Source organism: Hyperolius riggenbachi, chromosome 9, assembly GCF_040937935.1.
Source record: "Hyperolius riggenbachi isolate aHypRig1 chromosome 9, aHypRig1.pri, whole genome shotgun sequence".
NCBI classification, from domain to species: Eukaryota; Metazoa; Chordata; class Amphibia; order Anura; family Hyperoliidae; genus Hyperolius; species Hyperolius riggenbachi.
In genome coordinates, this window is record NC_090654.1 from 164,899,908 (window position 1) to 164,923,857 (window position 23,950).

A 23,950-nucleotide genomic window follows, 5' to 3' on the forward strand; every position below is an offset into this window, starting at 1 on the left:
ATATGCCCATGTTTGTGAATCTCCTGACAGAAGGGTCTTTATGAATGTTACCCTCTGGTTCTTAGATCCTGACAGATTGGGCCTCAACTCAAAATAAGACAACACACGATTCCTGAAATTCTGAAAGTCAGATCTATGGCCAGAAAACTTTTCAGGTACGGACATGCGAAGGTCCGTGACTGGAGGGGATCGCACTGCATCAACGGCTGTCTGGAGTACCTGTACAGTCCCAGACAATTGAGTAATCTGAGTCTGTTGGGTATTAATCACCCCGGTCACGCAGTGCGTCCATATTGTTTGGTCTGCTGTTCTGTAACGATTGGTGTCAGCAAGAACAGATTTTCTGTTTATTGGTGATCTGCAGTATCACCAATAATACAGATGGTATACCTGATCTTGTGGTGATCTGCAGAATCACCAATAATACAAGTATAGCAAGACACAGGACACACAGGTGTAAGATAGTGTTTTGGTGCAACAGTAAATATTAATGGAGATACCCACTACCCCAGAGGGGCTGGTAGAAGGGGGTATCTCTAAGGAACACAGTAATCCGTAACCCAGCAGGCTGGAGACACAGAGCAATAGTGATAGTTTCACCCGAGGAGCGGGTGATGCACAGTGAGACAATGTAGAGTGGTCACTCGAGGAGCGAGTGATTCAGACTGTACTGCAGCAGGTGATTCCCTGAGGGGCAGGGGATCCCGACAGTGCTGTATAGCTAGTCACCTGAGGAGCAGGTGATAAGACTGTACTGCAGCTATCAACCTGAGGAGCAGGTGATTAAGACTGTACTGCAGCTATCAACCTGAGGAGCAGGTGATTCAGACTATACTGCAGCTATCTACCTGAGGAGCAGGTGATTAAAACTATACTGCAGCTATCTACCTGAGAAGCAGGTGATAACTAAACTGAGAGTCCCTCACCAGGACTAAGCTCCCTGGTGAGGGCAGAAGAGTCAGACAAGCAGGTTTGGCAACACACGGACAGATACGGTACAGAGACAGGAAGCTAAATCAGAGTAGTAGTTCAGGCTGAGTCGGCAACTTATATCAGATAGGCAAAGGTACCGAATCAGAGAGCAGAAGAATAGTCAAACTAGCAGAAGGTCATAACAAATAATACAATTCAATTAGTACTTTAAGCTATCAACAGAATCTGGCTAAGTGTGGATCCCCAGCTCCAGCTGGTTCTAGCACACTTTGGGATCTGACTAGGTCTGAGCATATGCAACAGCAGACGCCGAACAACTGACAGTCAGGTCCTATATATACTAAACGCGCTCCAGTCACTCAGCCAATCCAGAGCATAGCTGGAGTCAGCTGACCGAGTGATCAGCTGACTCCCCTTCTAGATGCATAAAGGTCCTTTCGCTCAGCGCATGCGCGCATAGCCCTTAGTCTATGAGTGATAGAAGGACCAGGCAAAGCACCAGCATGTAACTGTGCGGCGGAAACCGCCGGCTGTGACGCGGAGATAGCCGCCATGCCGCTTGCTGTTGCGGCGGTATCTCCGCTATCTATTACACAGCGTTTGTCCTTCTCAAGGACTATTGCAGTACAAGAAACAAAGCCAGAAATACATAACAAATGTGGTGAAAGGTTTTCTGTAACCTGTGTTCTTATGCATACAGTATGTTACAGGGTACACTGAACAGATCGTGTCTCTAACTGTATCTTAATGAACAGACGTGAGTTAAGCATGGAGCTGCCACACAGATAAAAAAAGCCCTGTGTCTGATGCTCTCACAGGTCTAGGAGAACATTTCTTCTTGGAGTTGTGCTTTAATGTCAGATTTAAACAGGGATTTATATAGCTCTAGCGATTAATATTTCCTTACCATATATTGCAGTAAATTGCACTTTATCCTTCATCAGCTGCCCATAACTGCATAATGTAGATACAATCTCCAATCTCCTTGCTGACAAGGACTGCAGCCATTTGTTATCTGTTTAATAATGGTGGGTTAGCTGAAAATAATGACTGGAGTATTACAGATTGTTGATTTCTGCTCGTACAGTTATTTAATGAGCTTATGCCACTCTGCCTTTATCACTGCACATATCTCATTTAATTGACACTGTCCTCTGGGATGCTTTGACCTTATATTCTTCCCCAAGGAAAAGTACAACTTGTCTGGCACATTTAGGAGTTTAACCTCATCTTCGGAGACACGCTGTTAATATACATTTTGCATGCATTGTTTATTTCATCGCCTGTTGTAAGGCTGGAATGTGTTCCTGATCCATGTCTGGCCTTTAAGTCAGGGAAGGTGCAAGTCATTTGTCTGGCAAAGTCTTGTTTTCTTTTTTTCTTTTTGAAAGGAAGCTTGTCTAGATCAGAGTTATTTCACTGCATTTATGTTCCCAGCACATCATAATTTAATTCCAAAAAGTCTGTTTCTTTAGGATAAGCATATGTAACCACCATAATTCGGACACAGGTCACACTTTGCCCCACTCCCCTTGGGAATGCAGTCATGACCATGTTTCCAAAGTCTGCCAAAGCTCTTCCACATCTGCCAAGCTGGGGGCGGGTCGCAGCAGTGCAGATGGGGGTGGCCCGAGCCTCGGCAGAAATAAAAAAACAAAACACCATGGCCAAATTGCTGAGGGGGGCCAGAGCAATCACCTGTATGAATGAATTGAGACTCCCCCCCCCCCCCCCTTCCCACTATCCTGCAAACCAGTATGGAATTGCCACCAATAAAGTGACCCAGAAACAAGCATTATTAAAGATTTTTATCGCCATCCTCCCACGTGCCTTTGTTAAGTCACGATCAGCTCCAGGTTGTAACGATTACTAAACGGGCAATCAGAAAATGGCCACAGTTTGCAGGAATATTAAGACTGAGGCAAGATTGTTAGTGTGCAATAGTATTTATTGCAATGCAATAAGGTGAATAAACATAAATGCAAATAAAATGCAAACCACATGCAAACACAATATGTATAAAATGAATCTCCCACAAACCAGACCAAACAGTGTGAACACATACAAACAATCCCCTGACTAACTAACTATCTATTTACAAACAAATATACAGGATAATATATACACAATAGCGCAGTATCACAGGGAGCAGGCAAAGACAAGTCAAGACGGAGTATCAGGGTCAGCAACGGTAAATCAGATACAAACAAGGTACAGTGGAATGAGCAGGAGCAAAGTCAGGACTAGCAGCGGCCTTAAAAATTCAGGAATCCGCCTGGAGTCCTGGACCCTGTTGGTGGTGGCGGAGAAGGCAGTCAAGCGGCCTGCAGGCAGAGATGCTGTGTGGGGAGCAACTTAGTCATGGGGTAGGCAGTCACACGGCGTGCAGGCAGAGATGCTGTGTGTGGGGACTGACTTAGTCTTGGGGCAGGCAGTAGCCCTCCGGGATCCATGCCTCATTCATTTTGATAAAGGTGAGGTACTGAACACTTTTGTGACCTAGGCGACTTCTCTTCTCAGTGACAATGCCTCCAGCTGCGCTGAAGGTCCTTTCTGACAGGATGCTTGAGGCAGGGCAAGACAAAAGTTGGATGGTAAATTGTGACAGCTCTGGCCACAGGTCAAGCCTGCTCAACCAGTAGTCCATCGCTGCTCATACTGTTGATGGTTCTTTCCCTATCATTGTTAAAGAAAGTGTCAGGGTTCGAGGAGTCAGGGTTCAATTCCGGTCCGGAGTTGGAGCCTGAGAAACAGCTACCACCACACATCCAAGGAAGGCAGCAGGCATGGCATGCAAGTCCCGAGGTAGTGACAAAAAATAACAATACAGGAGGACTTTCGAGGCCCTGCTGTATATGAGACGAATCAATTTTAAATCCTTTAATGAGAATCTGTTATGGAAGGCAAGTCTGCCATCCATTCAAGTGAAAGGTATGCACTGACTGCCAGGTATAATACAATGTGGAGCCACAAATGCAGTGAAAGGTATGCAGTGACTGGTATTACAATACAATGTGCAGCTGTCACACAGGTGCAGTTAACAGGTATGCTCGGAGTGATATATTACACAGTGTGCAGTCACACAGGTACTGTGAACAATTATGCAATGACTGGTATTACAAATGTGCACCTGTCACACACAGACAGGTACCGGACAGGCACAATGACAATGTGTGCGCTCACGTAGGTAGGTGGGTGCACTGTGAACAACAGATAGGTATATGCAGTGATGGGTATTACAATGTGCACCTGTCACACACAGACAGGTACCGGACAGGCATAGTGACAATGTGTGCGCTCACGTAGGTAGGTGGGTGCAGTGAAGTGAACAACAGGTAGTAGGTATATGCAGTGATGGGTATTATAATGTGCACCTGGCACAGCAGTAATTATACCACCAAGGGGCCAAAGGCCAGCTGCGACTGACTGACAGGGCTGTATATAATGCAAGTGGGCCACACACACACACACACACACAAAAAAAAATAGATCACAACAACAAGATTAGCTCTCAAAAGAGCTGTTGAGGGGTGCTTTTTTAGTAATATGAATCAGGAGCAAGCTAACAAGCCTACAAGAGCCTAACTAAGCTTTCCCTATAGGTCTCTGCACAGCAGCTCTCCCTTCTCTAATTAATGCAGGCACACGAGTGAGTGAAAAGCCTGATGCTGCCTGCCTTTTATAAGGGGAGGGGGGGAGTGGCTCCAGGAGGGAGTGTAGACTGATTGGCTACGATATGCTTGCTGACTGTGATGTAGAGGGTCAAAGTTGACCCTCATGATGCACTATGGGGGCGAACCGAACTTCCGGAAAAGTTTGCAGTTCTCCGCGATCGCGAACCCTGGAAGTTCGCTGGGAACCGTTCGGGTCATCTCTAATTTCAACATGAAATCGCTCGGGAATCGGCCGCGCCCTTTGCCTCATCACTGCCCCCCCAATGTAAAACTGTACTCCCATGTGTGCATTTATACATTACCTGTTCTGAGCCGCCCACCGCGTGGTGCCCATCTGTCTTCGGAATCCCCCGCAGATTATTGTAGGTAAGTAGCCAGGTCTAGGCGCCCCCAGTATAGGCTAGGTAGGTAAGATGTCCCCCTGTATAGGCTAGGTATTTACAGGTGTCGCTTAGTATAGGCTGGTAGGTACATGTGTCCCCTAGTATAGGCTAGGTAGGTACAGGTGTCGCTCAGTATTGGCTAGGTAGGTGCAGGTATCCCCCAGGATAGGCTAGGTAGGTGCAGGTCCCCCAGGATAGGCTCAGTAAATGCAGGTGTCCCAAAAAGATATGCTAGGTAGGTGCAGGTGACCCCCGGGATAGGCTATGTAGCTGCAGGTGTCCCCCAGGATCAGCTGGTTAGTTGCCCCCCCAGTATAGGGTAGATAGGTGCCCCCCCAGTATAGGGTAGATAGGTACCCACCAGTATAGGGTAGATAGGTGCCACCAGTATAGGGTAGATAGGTGCCCCCCAGTATAGGGTAGATAGGTGCAGGAGCCCCACAGTATAAGTTAGCTAGGTGCAGGGGCTCCTGTACACTATCTGCAGCATTAGGAATGTATGGCATAGTTCCCCCCACCCCCGATCCCGCCCTAATACCCCCCCGATGCAGCCGCTGCCCACTAATTACATACCGAGCCTCGTTCCAGTCTCGTCTGCACAGCTCCGCATATCTTCCGGTATCTCACGTCAGATGTCACATGACTTCAGTACACATCCTCCGCATACCGGAAGATATGCGGAGCTGTGCAGAGCGGCTGGGGCACGAGGCTCTGTATGTATCTAGTGGGCAGCGGGTGCATCGGGGGGATTGGGGGGGGGGGGGGGGTCGGGGGGTGGGGGGAACTATGCCATAGATTCCTAATGCTTCAGATACTGTAGGTAGGGAAACCCCCTGATCGGCATGCCCAACACTGAGTCAGGCATACCGCTTTCAAAAAAAAATCCTTGCTCGACACAGTGTCGGGCATACCGCTCAGGAGGTTAAAGCAAAGAAGTGGAAAATTCTTGAGTGGCCAAGTCAGTCACCTGATCTTAACCCAATTGAGCATGCATTTCACTTATTGAAGACTAAACTTCAAACAGAAAACCCCACACATCAACAGAAACTGAAAGCCGCTGCAGTAAAGGCCTGGCAGAGCATTAAAAAGGAGGAAAAACAGCAACTGGTGATATCCATGAGTTCAAGACTTCAGGCTGGCCTCGCAAGCAAAGCGTTTTCAACCAAGTATTGGAAAGAAACATTTTATTTACAGTTATTTAATTTGTCTAATTACTTTTGAGCCCCTGAAAGGAAGGGATTGAGTTACAAAAAAATGCTTTAGTTGCCTCACATTTGTATGCCAATTTTTGTTCACCCCCCTGATTTAAAGCTGAAAGTCTGCACTTCAGCTGCATGTAAATGTTTCATTTAAAATTCATTGTACAGAACCAAAATTAGAAAAAAAGTTGTCTCTGTCCAAATACTTTTGGACCTAACTGTATGTTTAATGTTCTCTCCTGTTGTGATAGGTTCATATTACCACTGTGATTCTTTTAATTGCTTTGACTTTGTTCAATGATAGCCTTTTTATTTGTGTACTGTGAACAGATACACAAATCATCCTGCAATTAACATTCGCAGGGCTGTCAACTGAGGTTGCGCCTTCTTAGTTAAATGGAGTATTGTCTTTAATATGAATGTTGCCGCATTTGTGCATTAACATTGCTGCCACCTGCTGATCAACTGACAAATTACTGTGTCTTTGACATGAAGGAGTTACCCTGGAGGATTTACTAGGAGAGAAGAAGAAAGGGTGGTTTAAATGCTTTAACCGTAAAAATAAACATGGTAATGTTGATTTTGCTGTGATCAGGATGCCGTTTGCTGTGTTTTGCATGTTTTCATGTTCATGCAGTGCATGTTTTGAATTTTTTTGTATACTTGTTTAATGAAGTTAGCATTTTACCTTTTTTTGTTAATGTTAAAAAATAAGTTAATTTTGATAAAAGAGTAGTGTGTGTAAGGTTTAAACTGCATATTATTTTGTATTTTAATTTTTAATACAGGCATTTCAAGCTGGTTAAAAAGATGCTCCTGGTCAAGAGTATCAAATCAAATGTATTAAAGGTTGGCAAAAACAAGGAATATCACAGTATGACAAAAATTTGATGAATTAATGGTCCGAAATTAACAGCAATCATGTACCCCTTAAGCCCATGCTCACTGATCAGTTTTGGTGTCCTTAGTTAATGTGAAAACCTCTGTGGTGTGTCTGCCATATTTTGGGATATTTAACCAGTCTGTGTTCTTGCACAGATCAGAACTGGGAAACCCAGAAGTGTCAGTTGGAACCAGCCATGAGTGGTCTGTCTGTAAAAGGTCTGGGTCATTGTAATATGTGGGGGAAGAGGAGAGTGAATAACTTGTGCCCCTATTAAATTAACTTTTATCCTGAGTTTTCTCACAAGTGGCTGATCAGGTAATGTATTTGTAATGTGGCCAGAAAGGTAACCCAGTTAAGGAGGCGCCAAAAATAGGATAAAATGAGTTAAAAAAACGTAAAATGGAGGGGGTGGGTGGATCCACTACCCTCACATAAAATGACCAGGCTGAATTCAAGCCGTATACAGTAAAAAGATATTTATTAGTCTCCAAAAAACAGTGCAACGCGTTTCACGGGCACATATCCCGCTTCATCAGGCAATTCTGAGGTAGGAGAACACAATAGAAGGTCATACGTGAGCTAGAGCGCCTCTGCAAAAAAAATGTTTTTTTTGCAGAGGCGCTCTAGCTCACGTATGACCTTCTATTGTGTTCTCCTACCTCAGAATTGCCTGATGAAGCGGGATATGTGCCCGTGAAACGCGTTGCACTGTTTTTTGGAGACTAATAAATATCTTTTTACTGTATACGGCTTGAATTCAGCCTGGTCATTTTATGTGAGGGTAGTGGATCCACCCACCCCCTCCATTTTACGTTTTTTAACTCATTTTATCCTATTTTTGGCGCCTCTATTTATCAATTACTACTCATATCTTGTCCACCCTAGGTGGAGGGGTGTTTCCCCATTCTCCTTCTATAGAGAGCGACTTTTTAAACCTGAGTGGGGTCAGGTCATAATTCTCCCCACCTGCCTTCATAGTGGTCGCCTGCATGGTGACCCACATTTGTGAGTATATTTTCAAATAAAAATTTTTTTCCCATAATTGGTTTGACATACTACACTAGATTTGGCTCTCGGTCTCTTTTTTTTCCTTTTTTTCCTGTTTCTCAAAACCCAGTTAAGGATATCGTCTCCTGTGAGGAAACTCAGGAGAAAGGCTGACTGAACTAGGGCCATACCGGTAATTTGTGTGTGTCTTTGTACATCTGTTTCATCTTGTCCAAGAAAAAAAAATTAAATAGGAGAAAAGTATGTGTGCTGCACACAGTGGAAAGGTTTTGTAAAATGAGCAATAAAGGTAAAATGTCTGATAAACTAAATCATTGAAATACATGTTCTATACCTGTAAATAATACTAAGGCTCATACACACGGGACACAACTGTCACCACAAACACGTGGCACGCGCATGTTGCGGCGACAGTTTTTTTTTTTCCCTGCTCATGTGAGACATCTGTGCCTCGTGCGTATGAGGCTTTAGTGTACGTCTTGCTGGACAAGGGGATGTCTTTTCAATTTACCTTATGTAAACGGTGGGCTGCTGCTGCTGCTGCCTTATTATGTCACCTCTAGGGACAACACTAATAAATACTGTATATATATTACAGATCAGAAACAAATTTAAACTACTTTAAGGAAAATAAACTTTCCCTTGGCATTTAAGGTTACTTTGACACAAGGGTACAGGGTTTAAAATGCCTGATCCAGTATACTGTAATAGTCGCCTAGATAAAAAGACAAAGCCATATCTCTAGTCTCTTGGTAAGCAGCAAATATTTGCTTAAACATTAAAGGTGCATCTTGGTACAAAAGATTTTACTGCAGTTTCTAACATAAACAGTTTCAGCCTATTCATGAAGACTATTTCTTTTGTCTCTTGCATTTGCCTGGAGCCTCTCGGTCTGCATAAGAAAAAGTCAGTTTAACTAAACAACAAGGGGAGCTTAGCTATAGCTGACACATCTGACCTAGTTATTTGTAGAATTAATATCATGAAATTTCATGCTTGAGAAAAAAGTCACTTACTGCGTAGGAAACAGTGATACTCTATGCAATTATATGGACACATGCGACAGCACATAAGGAAATGACATCAGTGCTATGATAGAGCATGCATTAATAACAATTTATAATAAGTGAAGAAAGGAGAGCCATAGCAGCTAGGCCACATGGGTAATTGGTGATGTTCTCAATGATGACACTTCAGTAGCAGGGGATAGCCAGAATGCAGCAGCACTGTGGTGTCAGCATCAATGCAGATAGTGAGTGGCAATGGTCAATGAGATACAAATAATTCTGAGTTGATGCATGATTATGCAAATTATATTTTATGCATACATAGCTTGCATTATCCATTATTTGCATTTTATTGACCATTGGCTCCAAAGACAAAATAAAAGTAAGCCTAGTAACCCCTTCAGATACATTTTCGTAAAGTAGGGACAGAGCAACTTCTTACTGGACACATCAGCCCATATGCAATTTACTTTTTCCCCTGCATTTTCTCCTAGGTGATATTTTCACACCTGTTATAAAATTCTTTCAGCCACCAGCAAGCAAGAAAATACTCAAAATAATTTTGATAGTACTTTTTCACCAACTTTTGGGTACTTTATCATTTGCTAAAACATTGTTTTTAAAGAGAATATGAACATTATCTCCTAGGAGATAAATATACACAAAATAACCTTGTTATGGGACTATTAAAACTAAACTTGTATTCATTCAAATAAAACCCACAGTGGGTGCTGACTAGCATGAATGAACAATCAGCAGGCGACAATGGCCTATACACTATATTAATTAATTCATTGTTTTTGTATATAATTTATTTTTGCACTTCAGCACTGTAGCACTCTTGCACATAGCACTTTTTGTTATCCCCGATGAAGCTTCCAATTAAGGAAGTGAAACATGTTGGGTTTATGGTGGGAGGTTGTGTCATTTATATTATGCAATGATGATTAGGGAACGAGGATCATCCCTATTATAATACTCATTCTAGGTTTCCACACCATTGGTCAGATTGTTCATTAATGCTAGTCAGCACCCACTGAGGGATTTATCTGAATTAATACAAATTTAGTTTTAACAGTCCCATAACAAGGTTATTTTGTGAATATTTGCCTAAATCAGGTTTTGTTGTTACTCCTAGGAGGTAACTCGGGAGAAAAAATTAATTGCATATGGGCCATCGTCACACACCTCAGAACACAGACTCCCAAAAAGTTTCTGATGGTATCTAAGATCAGATATGTTTCTCAGCTAAACAAGAAATGTCTGTGAAGGGGGACTCTGGCAGTCATTTTGTTCCCTCACTTTGCCTTACCCTCTAAAAAAAAGTAGCCAGCCCTTACTAACTTTTGCAACTTGGATGTCATAAGAGCCAATCCCAAACATCATTGTAACAGCCTCCTAAATTTCTTCATATCTTGCCACCTCATATTTACATTGTCTTCATCCACGATCTTGCTGTTTTTGGACTGTGTTTTCTGTCCTTCAGCATCTCAGAACTTTTTTCTTGTTTTGACCAGTCAACTTTCTGTTGTACATTTTAAACCATTAAATTGCAACATTCCGCCTTTTTGGATGGTAATTTAACTGGAGAAAGAGAGCAGAGGAAAGAGAAATAAAGGAAGAATTACATTCAAAGTAAAGTACATTACTTATTTACATTTCCAATATTTCCACGTTTAATTAGCAGAAAGATTATATAGTGCGTAAAATATGTCAGATATTCCACATAATTTTAATGTCACACACTGCACTCTGTGACCACTTGTAGAGCCAAAGGGGGAATGCCCTAAATGTAAAAAGATCTCACCTATAAGTGACGCTGGAGTACCTGTGTGGGCTGCCAGCTTGTGTCCCTCTTAGGCTGGGGACTTGGCTCGTGGTGCTCTGGAGAGAGCGGATGTCAAATGTGGGTGCTTGTGGTCAGGGCAGTTTCTAAGCTAAATTGCACCCTGTGCGAGGGTGTAGAACCCCCGCCCCCCAGTGGAGCCAGGTATAGGTGCCCGTAGTATAGGTTACCCAGGTCTAGTCTCACCCAGTATAGGTAGCCAGTGATAGGTCCCTCCGATAGCCAGGCATAGGTGCCCCAGTATAGGTAGCCAGTATAATTGCCCCCAGTATGGGTAGCCAGTATAGTTGCCCCCAGTATTGGATAGATAGGCAGATGCCCCCAGTATAGGTTAGATAATTGAGTGCCCCCAGTATTGATTAGCTAGGTGGGTGCCTTTAATATAGGTAGCCAGTATAGTTGCTCCCAGTATAGGTTAAATAGGTAGGTGCCCCCAGTATAGGTTACACAGGTAGGTGCCCCCAGTATAGGTTAGATAGGTAGGTGCCCCCAGTATTTTCCCTCTGTGCTCCCCCCTCTATTGCAGAGTTAGCGCAGGGAAGCCTTGTATAGTGAAACTCACCTTCCTGCTTGTTCCAGTTGCCAATCACTTGCCGCTGATCTCTGCATAGCCGCTTATGCACATTCTACTTCCTGATTAGCAGAAAGTATAGCGTGTATCAGCAGCTATGCAGAGACCAGCGGCAAGTGATTGGCAATTGGAACGGCAGGGCAGGGAGGTGAGTTGCTCTATACAAGGCTTCCCTGCGCTAACTCTGCAGCGCAGGAGGGGAGTACGGAGGGCGGCCCCAGGGAGAGGAAGGTATGAAGAAGTCGGGCCTCTCTCCCTGCAGCCGCGGCTTCCCCTCCATCCCACAGATCATCACCAGAAGCATCCACATTTAATGTCCGTTTTCTGCAGAACATCAAGAGCCAAGTCCCCAACCTAAGGGAGACACAAGCATGACAGATGGCAGCCCATACAGGTACTCCAGCATAATAGGTGAGATCTTCCCATTTAGATGATCTCTTTCCAACAATTAGGCAGTCTGTGGGAGGCTGGCACTTATTGAAGTAAGCACTGAAAGCAATAAAGAGGTTCATCCAAGCTGAGGATTAGCTCCCCTTTTACTACTCCATTCAGTTGTTTCAGCTCCCTCTGCCCACCTCCACCTATACAGCAGTCAGTTACTGGGGCAGATTTGTCAAAACCAATGCAATGAAGATTGAAGCAAATCTGGTGCTTAGGGCAAGTCTATTCCATTTTTGCAGGAGTTATGCTGCACTTTTTCTTGCACTGTTTTTTTATAAATATACCCCAGTGGACCTTTCTTCTTGTACAGAAATACTTGGCTGTAGTTTTCGGTGTACCGTTTCTGAACACACTTCACAATTGCTATTGTAGCTTTGAGACCTTGAAAAATTCTTTTGTGATTTATTAATGCATTGCTATCTCTCCACTTCCTTTATTTTACGAGCTGTATGTCAGAACTTTTGTATGTTCTCTATAACCCAGATGTTTGATCCCTTGTGTCTGGTGCTCTGCTATTGGATTATGGCAAATAAAGTTCTGTTTATTGCATCATATCTGAAAAAAGAAGAGTGAATAGTGTAGGATTTTCAGAGCCCACTTAATGGTTTGAGATGGCATTTAGAGATGGCAAAAGAAAGAAGTCCCAACCTCATATAACATGATTCAGTTGCCATACCAGATGAACAAATGTTTATCAAGGAATTCCTTTGTGACAGCTATTGTTAATTAAGATAGACACTCACTAATGTAATCTGAGATTGCTTTTACAGGAACCTCTGGGACTTTCTAACTCTGCTAAATTATTACAGGAAAGTAATTACTGTTTTGGGAGTTAGGCTAATTAAATGCAGGATGGCTGTATATTTGGAGTGGCAGGTCTTTATGTTACATCTGTTCAGGTAGAGTATAGTTTTAAAGTCTGCAGTCACCAGTTGCTAAAACAGCTGCTGCCAACAAGTAGTGTAGAAGGCCATCTTGTAAACCTGCTATCTCTGCTTCTGTTTTTAACTTGGGAAAAATATGTTCTTAAACAGATGTCCTTGTCCTTAAATCTGCTTTATTGTATTTTATTTTATATTTTATTCAGAAGATAAAAACTAGGACACAAATGATTACCTTGTGCTCATGTTGGGGACCTCCTCCACGGTGACACGTTTTCTTTAGGTGTTCTTGGGTGATGTTTATTAATCCTGCAGTAGGTTAACTCTAAAGAGAGTCTGCACTATAATGTATTTTACTTAATTTTACCCCGCTGCTCTTTTGCTTTGTAGCACAGAAGTAAGAAGGATATCTACCAGATCATTAAGACTCTGCTGCTGCAAGAAGCACTTTCTCATGTCAGACAGGGCATATCCACTATGAATATGTTTCTAAGCACAGTGGAATAGTAGTTAGCCCTCTAGCATTGCAGCACAGGGTTCCCAATTAGAATCTCAGCTGGTGCACTATCTGCACGGAGTTTGTATGTTCTCTCCGTGTCTGCGTGGGTTTCCCACATTCCAAAATGATATAGATACGATAAGTTAATTGGCTTCCCCTAAAATTGGCCCTAGACTACAATACATACACGATATATACATAGACATATGACTGTGGTAGGGATTAGATAGTGAGCCCCTCTGAAGGACAGTTATGTGACAGGACAGTATACTCTGTACAGCGCTGCAGAAGTTGTTGGCGCTATATAAATATTAAATAATAATATGCCTGTTTCATGGGATGCAAATCTCTACTGGATGGAGTCTGGAACTACACTGACTCCTTCACATAACTCCAAGACTGGGACATCACTGCAGGAAACTGGCAAGTAAGGTTGGTATGGATAACCACAAGTTCATGAAGTCAATAGGAATGAGCAGGCAAAATTTCCGTACTTGATTTCTTAGCAAATTGGCCCATTTTTGCTTACCACCTTTTTTGCAGTACTGACGTATATTTTGTCTTTCACATTTATGCAAATTCACCAGCAGATTTTCTGATGAAATTGCAGTGAAGAATCCCGCCAACTTTGCCGGTTAATAGCAAAACTCCTTGCATGCAAATTCTGAAAAGACCATGTCGTTTTTGTAAAAATTGATTTTTAAAGTTAGGATATAAACAATATAGAAAGGGAAACCGACAGCCCAATATAGTGTAATATAGAGTAGTAAGTACTGTAATAAATGGATCAGTGAAAAGAGTACAATAATTATACTCACAAAGCAGGGTTACCTCCAAGGCAACCACTGTATAGGCAGGTGAGGAGATTTTCCTGTCCTCACTCAGGATTAAGAAGTCACTCTCTGTAGATAGGAAAAAAAGGGGTATCCCCCTCCACCAAGGGTGGATAATATATGCTAGTATAGAAAACAAAGGCGCCAACAGATAAAACCAACGAATAAAATGTTTAAAAATGCTTTGGAGGCAGTGGTGGACTTACCTCCTGTAAGCAGACACTAGAAACTGTCTATTCAAACAAAATATAATTTATTAGCATACTCCAAAGGGGGGCTGCAACGCATTTCACAGGTGTAAACCTGCTTCTTCAGGCAATAAACATAGGAGCATACAACAGTATTAGGTCCGGGTAACACCTAGCGCCTCTGTGCAGACAGAGGCGCCAGGTGTTACCCGGACCTAATACTGTTGTAAGTCCACCACTGCCTCCAAAGCATTTTTAAACATTTTATTTGTTGGTGTTATCCTGTTGGCACCTCTGTTTTCTATACTAGGATATAAAAAATGGTTTCTAAATGGGGTTAAATGACAGATAATGTATCCACCAATTGGTATTGAAAATGTACATATATCCCATTGTATTGTATAGTGTATTTCCTGGCAGGTTTCCTGTTGATCCTAAAAGGAAACCCTGAGGCAAGCTGCAATTCTTTTTCTGGGGATTGCTGTATAGACGCAATACTTCTGTATGAGGATCCCTGGCAAACGATACTCTAAAAAATGACGTGGGAACCCCCCCCCCCCTTTCTAAGTTTCTTTAAACCCTTGTCATCCATGCAGGCTGGTGTAGCCAGAATTCAGAGCCTAGACCAGTTAGTTGGCACAGGTGTGGGTCTCCACACCCTGAACTATACCACCAGCCCACATGGTCAATGATATGGGAAGCTCCTCCTCTCCCACGGAGTCCATGTCTAATCCATGGACAAGGGGCTCTTCCCCACCTCCAATGCCCAGGAGGAGGTGGGAGCCCAGGGGAGCAGGTTCATGGTGGAATCTGGGGGTCTCCTTTAACAAAGGGACCACCAGATTCCCCTCCCCCCAAGTGAGATGGGTATAGGGATAATAATGAAAAACTTATTTTAATGTTCTTAATCATTTCAAGTTCAAGGATTTTTACCCCTTAATGGACACATCCAAAGACAAAAAAAAAACCAAGATCTACTTACTCAGGGCACAATTGAAGGTAAAGAGGCGCCCTGGTTGAAATAAAAGCATCTAAAAACAGCTTAAAATCGAGGAAATAATATGAGGTGGCTTACCTCAATAACGAAATCCTTGTATATGACAAAAGATTTTTATTTTTCCTGCCAGGTGCTGAGACACCCCCACTACACTACTTACTCAGGGATTTCTCCAGCCCCAGCAGCCAACATGTCCTTCACCGCAGCTCCGGTGACCCCAGTGCTGTACAGATGCATCTCTAGGTAACAGCACAGTGAGGCATTGGTTCCCCAAACCGTCAGCCTAGTGATCTCAATAGATGTTAATAGATTTTAAGGCCAAGCATGGGTGACACAAGTGATTAATTGGCTTGGTATTGGTTAAAACTTGTATACAGAATTTTTGCTTTAAACCAATATCCTCTGGATACGTTGATTGAAGATCCCTGACAAACAACACTGCACTCATGACTCCATGCCACCGGTACTCCAGATACTAAAGTGTATAAAACCCGGCAAAGCATCTTTGAATTTACTGCCAGGGTTTCCCATTGGTTAATACACTAACCAATGGTATCACTTAAAATGGAGGGATCCCATTGGTTAGTGTAATGGGCAATCCAATGGGCAACCCAGGCAAAAAATTCAAAGATACTTTTGCTGGGGTTCCTCAGTAAGTCAGAGGCAAAGTGTCCGCAGTAAGCCTAGGTGTTGGTGCTCTGGTGTGTGAGGGGGCGGGTGCTGTGGGTGCACTTGGTGCTGGTGGGAGGGAAGGGTGGAGGGTAACGGCGACAGTCATGGGCCCCAGCAACGCAACTTTAAATTTGCCGCTGATGCACTAGTATAATTAATCATAACTTCTTGGTGAGTATCGAGTTGTCATAAGTTACCTTACACTCACCTTATGGCCCTTCTCCATCCTGAGACCCTGATTCTCCACTAAGACTTTCCCTGTGTTTACCTTCTGACCCTCCTTCATCTTAAGACCCTGATTCTCCATTTAGGCATGACTACTACTCAGCTGATGACCCTTCTATATCCAGAGATCCTCATTCACTAAGCACTCACCATATGGCCTTTATTTCATCCTTTGAACAACTTAAAATTTATTCAGCTTTCGGACCTCCATTATATTGTTCAGCCCCTGTAAATATGTGCCACGACCTCATTTGATTTTAGTCACTTCAGTGGCACAGTTCTCTTGAGTTTGAGATAACATTTGTTTTTAGAAACTTGTGACACATTTGAAACAGAACAGGCAGGGATGCTGCCAAATAGGCTTAGTAAAATAGTATTATTTTTCCCTTAAATCTCTGAAATCCATAATCCTGCAAGCTAGCATTTTGTAAGATTGCTGCCAGCGCAAAACATTGCTGTGTTGCTGTGAAAGCTCATCAAGTGCAGATCATTTTTTCAGCTTTCAGGCTAGTTCATATACAATATAGGTGTGCTTTTTTTTGAAATTCTTTACCTAATTTCAGTGTCTGATGAGCCTAGGATGAAAGACTAAAACATTGATTAGGATCAGGGGTTCCATGCTAGAAACATTCATGTATTATACGTGGCGCATAATTAAGACTTTAATTACCGATTGTAAACATTGGAAAGATTTTTGCATAATTTTGACCCTTCACATTGCATAACAAAATTAATGATGGGACTGAATGAGAGACAAGACATAAGTTTGCAGCAACTATTGGCACTTGGACATTTGACGCAAGTTTGCCATCAGTTATATAAACGTGTGACACTTGGTGTACTTTCACACTGCATCCATTGTGTCACAACTACATATAATAATAATAATTGCATCGGTACTTCCATATCTACGTGTCAGTGGTGCAGTATGGCTGTTTCCATCAAAATAACGATGTGCACATTTTCAATGTAGTGAAGCATGCTTCTGTGTACTGTATGCTTTACTGTTGGCATTGCATCGCATTCGTAACCCTTGATATCACTTTTCAACACCTTCATGTTGAGATCCTGTTTCAGTAGGCACAACGCAATGTGCATCTTGTGAAAGAAGCCTTAGTTTCGGCTGATATTAAACTTAGAACCTGTGTTCAATAATTGCAGTCTTTTTATCTATTGTAATTGAAGACAACGACTGTCTAGAGTTTTATAGATGTGCCATCTAAAGAATTTCTGTAATTAAAACTTAATGTAATAAGTTTGTACAAAGTAATGCCCACTGACTTGCAGAGGTAATTTATTAATGTCAGTCAATGGCCTGAGTAATATGACATTTTCTCTGGAATGTACAACCTCAATTTGCACTGAAATACTTTTTCTTTTTAATTAAAATAGAGTGGAAAAGAGTTAGGGCCTCTTTCAGGTTTTTATTGCTGTAATTTTCCATATTGGGTACAATTTTCTTCACGTTTAAGAAGTAGGTCAATGATAAAAATGTATGATTATTTTTGTGTGTGTAAATTAAGGGAGAGGTGAAACCTCTTAGGCAGGCAGGAAACACACTTGACTGTTTTTGTGCGCGTTTTCTGCACAGAAAAACTGAGAACTCATGTTAATCAATGTGCTAGTGCACACTTACTGTGTTGTTCGCACGCAGAAAAAAAACTGACATTCTGCATGATGACTGCACATTTTGGCAGTTTCCTCTATCATTTACATCAGCTGCTGTGAAAAAAACGCACGCATTTTCCTGCATGGAAACACACTTGGTGTGCAGAAAAAGTATGCAGAATAACGCGCGCGGAAAACTGAAAGTCAAGTGTGTTCCCTGCCTTAAGGTTTAAGTGCTGTAATTTACTTCACTGGAGATACCGAGGGCTCAGTTTAGAGTCTTTTTGAGTTGATAGGGATACTAGGGGCCATACATTATTCAAGGCTTTAAGTAGCTTGCAGATCGTGCAAGGATTACTGGCAGTAGGTTTTGCCGGTTTTCTTTGCGCTGGATGATTATTAGGGAGCATTACTCAGGCGAAAGCCTGAGCGATGTTCCCATGTTATGAGCGATGTTCCCATGTTATGGGCGATGAGGAGCAAGGTTTTATGCTGTGGTGCTGTCCTTCAGCACCATGGCACTGCTCCTTCGCTCCCCTGGAGATGTGCATGCATCCGCTGTGCATCCGCCTCCATCTTCCACCGCTGTATCTGGCCTCAGAGCTCCCTGTCAGGTCGAACATCGCTGAAGCCCCACGCAGCTGAGCCGGTCACCCCTGTTTAACTTACCTACCTACCACTACTAAACACCCGCCGCCTCTCGCCGCAAGTCCAGACACTGTAATTACTGTGTATCTCTCACTGTAATTAATGTCTATCAGAGTCCCAGCAAAGCACCTTTGAAGCTCCCGCCGGTGCTCCCCAATAGTCCACTGTCATGACCAATGAAAATGGTCCCCGACAGTGGACCAATGGGGAACCCTGGCAGGAGCTTCAAAGATGATTTGCCGGGTTCTGATAGCCAGTAATTAAAGTGAGAGATACACTGTAATTACAGCGCTGGCACTTTTTGGCGAGAGGCGGCGGATGTCTAGCAGCGGGAGGTAAATTAATCAGGGGTGACCAATACAGCTGCGGGGGGCTTCAAGGATGTACGGCGTCCCGACGGGGAGCTCTCTTATTAAAAGAGACCCCCAGATACAGCGCCGATGACTTGTGTTAGGTATTTTAGACCTGCTCTTTGCAGGTCTAAGCTAACGCTCATGTCTGCTTCCCAGCAGGATGAAAACTGTAGTTGGATTGAGTGTAAAGAACTCCCTGGGTGATAATATCGCCCAAGGTGGTTCCTTACGGCCAGGGGGGGGGGGGGGGTCGGGTGTGATACAAGTATTAGGACAGGTGAGGCTCCCGTAGCCTAATCGAAGAACTAGTTCAGCAATAGGATATGGCCCTAAGTGAAAAGAATAGTTCCTAAAAAGGGCACCGATATTTAGCCACTCAATACAGAACTAAAAGATACAGGTTCACCTGACTTGGGCTTAATTTATAGTATATGGTAACCAATATGATAAATACATTTCTTTATTTTTATGGAATAAATGTTCAAGGTTTGTTATCAAGACGAAACAGGAAAAAGGGGGGTACGCTTCAATGTCACACAACATTTATTAGGGACTTATCCCAAAACAGCAATGAAACACTCAGCTAACATATTTCGGACCTGAAGTGGTCCTTAAGGCTACTTCAGGTTCGAAACAGGTTAGCTTTTTCCTGTTTCGTATTGTTTTGTGTTGACTTATGGGGTGGTTGCCCAGGTCCAGCTCTGTCATTCAAACAAGTGCAGTGGTATACTCGTCTCTACGTTTGTTATCAAGGTAAGACATAAGCATTATTGAAGCATTCTGGCATCTATGTGGCATTTGTAACCTCTGCATTCTTTGGTTGTGTAACTTTTTGACTATTGGTTCTTGTCAGTGTTTCATGTATCTTAATATTTCACACTGGAAATATATTAATATATCATTCCTTGAATTGCAGTGATGTGTGCTGTGCAGTGCTTAGTACCAGGGCTGCCATCAGGAAGCTACAAATAGTACTCCAAAGCCAGACCTGCATTGAGTAGGATCTGAATTTTGCCTTGTATTAGTGGCACATGGGAAACCTAGAATTATATCTTGTATGGGACCTCCAAACTTTTTTTTTTTTTTTTTTATAAATTATGATGGCAGTCCTGCCTAGTATAATACAAATAACTAAGGGTGTTATTAATCAAGACAAATGTTAAAGGAAACTTGAACAGAGAGCTTCTCATGCTTGCTACACAGCCATAGCAGCTAAGGCACTTGTTTTTTTCACTGACCTGAGGAAGCAGGCAAGCACCCGTGAAATGCGTTGTAAATTTTATGTGCTCGAATAAAATACCTTTTTCAAAAAACTGGTCCAAATTCTTCAAGAGAGGTAAGATTACCTCTCTGTTTATAAGATTAACAGCTTATTAGCCTATTTTGTATGCATTGGGCGCCTCCACCCTTGTTTTGAGTGTTGAATCATAAAACAGGACTCTGGTCTTCCAAAAGGAAGCCAATACAGATCTAACAAATTAAAAAAATGCATAATTAGGCAACATGCTCTCCATATATTGCCTATATATACTGCCTAATCTAATATCTCTGCCTGTTAAGAATAAGATATAGCTTAAAATAAGGTAAACAAAAGCTTGCTTTCTTAAAACAGAAAGAATTTGCGATAATTCAGGTTGGAGTGAGGTTGAGATGTCTCCAAGTGCATCACTGCTGAATATATGCAAATTAACCATTGTTGCCCTTCTGTCGCTTAAAATAGTTACTTTTTTTACTAGAAGCACTTAATATCCTGCGTTAACTGGCTCTTCAGAAGAAGTTTGGTGTTGACTAGCACTTCTAGTATATGAGACGCATTTTAGTGTGTGCATAGGCAGTATTCAAAATACCTGAATACATTAACAAGAGTTTAAGCTAAGACAGCACTGCCACACTTGTATTGCATTTTGCTAGAGCCTTAAAGAACAAGCGACACCCATGCTAACCTAGACATAAAAACACATATATAAGTAGATAAATACTACTTCTACTTGCATAACAGATGTATTGTGCTCTCCACGTAATGATTCCTGTGAATTTTACAAAGGAAAAGCAAAAAATCCTATTCCAGGCAGTGGCCATCTTGCCAAGCTAATGCTGACATCATATCCTCCCTGACTCTTGTTTTCCCCCCTCCCTTCTCTTGCTCATTATGTATTAATTAGCTGCCCTCCTCCCAGAGTCTTTTTATTTACACATCCAATCACTGAGTCACCTCAGCCTTGCTTGTAAACACAAGTGATCAGCTAGGCAGGGAAATAAATGAAAGAGGTGGAATATATTATAGATAAAAAGAACTCACAACATTCAAAAGAACTCCCAGCATTCAACTGTTTGGCACTAGAGCCAGTGCTCCTAAAGTATGTGATAACTCCAAACCATAACAGCAGAAAAAGTTTTGAATGCAGGATTAGCATCTTTATCACTTAATACACTCAGACCAGTTGCTGTTGAAATTTGATTTTTATGGTGACAATACCGCTTTAAAGAGCCATAACAACAATGCAAAGAGAAGAGATAACGGGATAGAAACTATTATGTTAGTTCATTCAATAATTGCATTAAGAGTTTTATTTTGACACCAAGCAGAAGTTGGCAACAACAGTGCTATTAAATAACAGTGTTCTATGCAGGTAAGAGCGGTTTCAGAGTGGAGGTTTAGATTAAAAATAAGAAATTTACATATGCTTTGAATAAAAACCAAAGTACCAAAATACCTTGGTAACAATGAAAGTGTGCACTAGTTCAGGTAATATTTGAATGTATAGTACAAATAGCTATTGGTGCAGACTACAGTAACAATTCAGTCTGTGTATTCTACTGAAAATTAAAAGCATATTATTCCTTGAACAGCAAGCATGCCAACAAGCGAGACTGAATCCGTCAATACTGAGAATGCAGCTGGAGAGGCTGAAGGTGCTGGGTGTTGTGGCAGTGTGTGGTAAGTTACGTTTTCTTGGAATAGCTATTATGTTTGGCTGATCTAAGTTAAATAATCTAGTTAGTTTAGTGCCATAGAGATGGGTGCTGCATAGGTCTTTTTACATATGAGCATAGCATCTTGGTACAACTATTACCTCTTTGGCCTCAATTCACAGAGCTTTATCAAACACTTTATCAAACGTTTGATAATTTTCCTCATGGGTAAAATCTAATTTTGAATTCACTAAGGTGTTATAGATTTATTGATCATTTCAGCGATAAAACATTCGATAAATCTATAACACCTTAGTGCATTCAAAATTAGATTTTAACCATTAGGTAAATTATCAAACGTTTGATAAAGTGTTTGATAAAGCTCCGTGAATTGAGGCCTTTGTCATTTTATTAAACTTGAGATCAACAAATTATTTTAAATGATCTACAGGGGTCCTAAAGCAAATTGAGCAGCTATTTTTTTTCTTATGAACCTCCGTCTAAGGGGGTTTTGTAATAGTGTGCCGCTGTGGGGTTGGAGTGAAGGGCATTACTTACCTACGAGGAGTTGCCCCTGTAGCCTCTCCTCCGTATGGTGGCTGCAATTTCCTCCACACAGAGATGCATTATTATTTTTCCGGCATGACAGGAGATGTAGTCGGTGGATGTGAGTACATCTCCATACTCGCGCCCGCAGATGCCAGTAAAATGAAAATGCGGCACTTTGCAGAGGAGATGGCAACCACCATATGGACAAGAGGCCACAGGAGCAGCTTACTACCTAAGTAGTGCCTCTTACTCCAACCCCTTCTCAATATTACAAACCATCCATTGGAGTACATCTGATTTGGGCACCGGGCAGTTCAGCAAAGGGCGAGTCGAATGACGGCTCTCCCAGCTGCCAATAAACTCCCCGATGGCATTAAATACTATTACCCCTCCGAGTTGTCACAACTCAGAGGGCGATGTAATTCGGAGTCTAGCAGCCGCCAGATCCCAGAATTACCGTTACACGGGGTGTGAAGCATTGCATTGCAGCTATGCACCCAGCTTTGCCACATGGGGAGGTTCATTTGTAAAAAAAAAAGTTTAATTAGAGGTTTAATAGAAAAAAAATGAATAGCACATTCCACTCCACTACTGTATATTACAACCGTTTACTGTTAATATTTTTTGTGATATTTATTCTTTAACTGTGGCTATACACTTCAGTTATGGTGGCAGTTAAGATATCAATTTAATCTGTTTATACGGAAGAGTTAAAATGTCATATTTCTCTCTTTTTTTAATTGTATTTCAGTCAATCACTATCCAAGTCTAAATTCAGGTACGTCAACATAACAAATAGTTTTGATTCTGCATGCAATTTTAATACAAACAGAGGACGCTCTAAAGGATACTACTTTCACTATAACTTGTTTACAGGACAAAGTTGTAATTTAAGCTGTCCGTTGTTTCCACCAATAATTCTATGTTGATGTCTCCACAGTCGACGCTGGCGTCGCTGGAACCGGTTCAATAGAAGAAGGTGCAGAGCAGCTGTGAAATCGGTTTCCTTTTATTGGCTGGTTATAATCTTAGTCTTTCTCAACACTCTGACCATCTCATCTGAGCATTATAACCAGCCAGAATGGCTGACACAGATACAAGGTACAAGTTGTTATTGTATTAATGGTACACCACACTCACAGTTGAAAATTAACCCTTAAAGTTCATACAAGAAAGAATTTAGTTTCTGAAAGAAAAACACAAATGGTGTTTTACATCTAGGTATAGTTTTTCTTGCTAGTTCACTGCACTGTTTAAAGAGACACTGAAGCGAAAAAAAATGATGATATTATGATTTGTATGTGTAGTACAGCTAAGAAAAAAAACATTAAAGGTGGCCATACACTGGTCGATGTGCCATTAGATCGACCAGCTGACAGATCCCTATCTGATCGAATCTGATCAGATAGGGATCGTATGGCTGCCTTTACTGCAAACAGATTGTGAATCGATTTCAGCCTGAAACCGATCACAATCTGTTCAGCTGCTCCTGCCGCCTGTCCCCCCCCCCCCGTATACATTACCTGAGGCTGGCTCCCGGGCGTCTTCTCCGCACTGCACCGCACCGCTGTTCTTGCTCTATCCCGGCGCTTCCTGTGTTACTCCGTGACCAGGAAGTTCAAATAGAGCGCCCTCT

At 42.2% G+C, this 23,950-nt stretch overlaps 1 protein-coding gene across 12 annotated transcripts in view; it reads left to right on the plus strand.

Annotated features, from left to right (window-relative positions):
* CACNA1D (calcium voltage-gated channel subunit alpha1 D) overlaps nt 1-23,950 on the plus strand; it is a 665,324-nt gene that overhangs the window by 369,320 nt on the left and 272,054 nt on the right. For all 12 annotated transcript variants that reach the window (XM_068253651.1, XM_068253660.1, XM_068253661.1 and 9 more), the window contains 3 exons: nt 21,703-21,790; nt 23,066-23,092; nt 23,255-23,415. In XM_068253651.1, the coding sequence (XP_068109752.1) occupies nt 21,703-21,790; nt 23,066-23,092; nt 23,255-23,415 (276 nt within the window). The remainder of the gene's footprint in view (nt 1-21,702; nt 21,791-23,065; nt 23,093-23,254; nt 23,416-23,950) is intronic.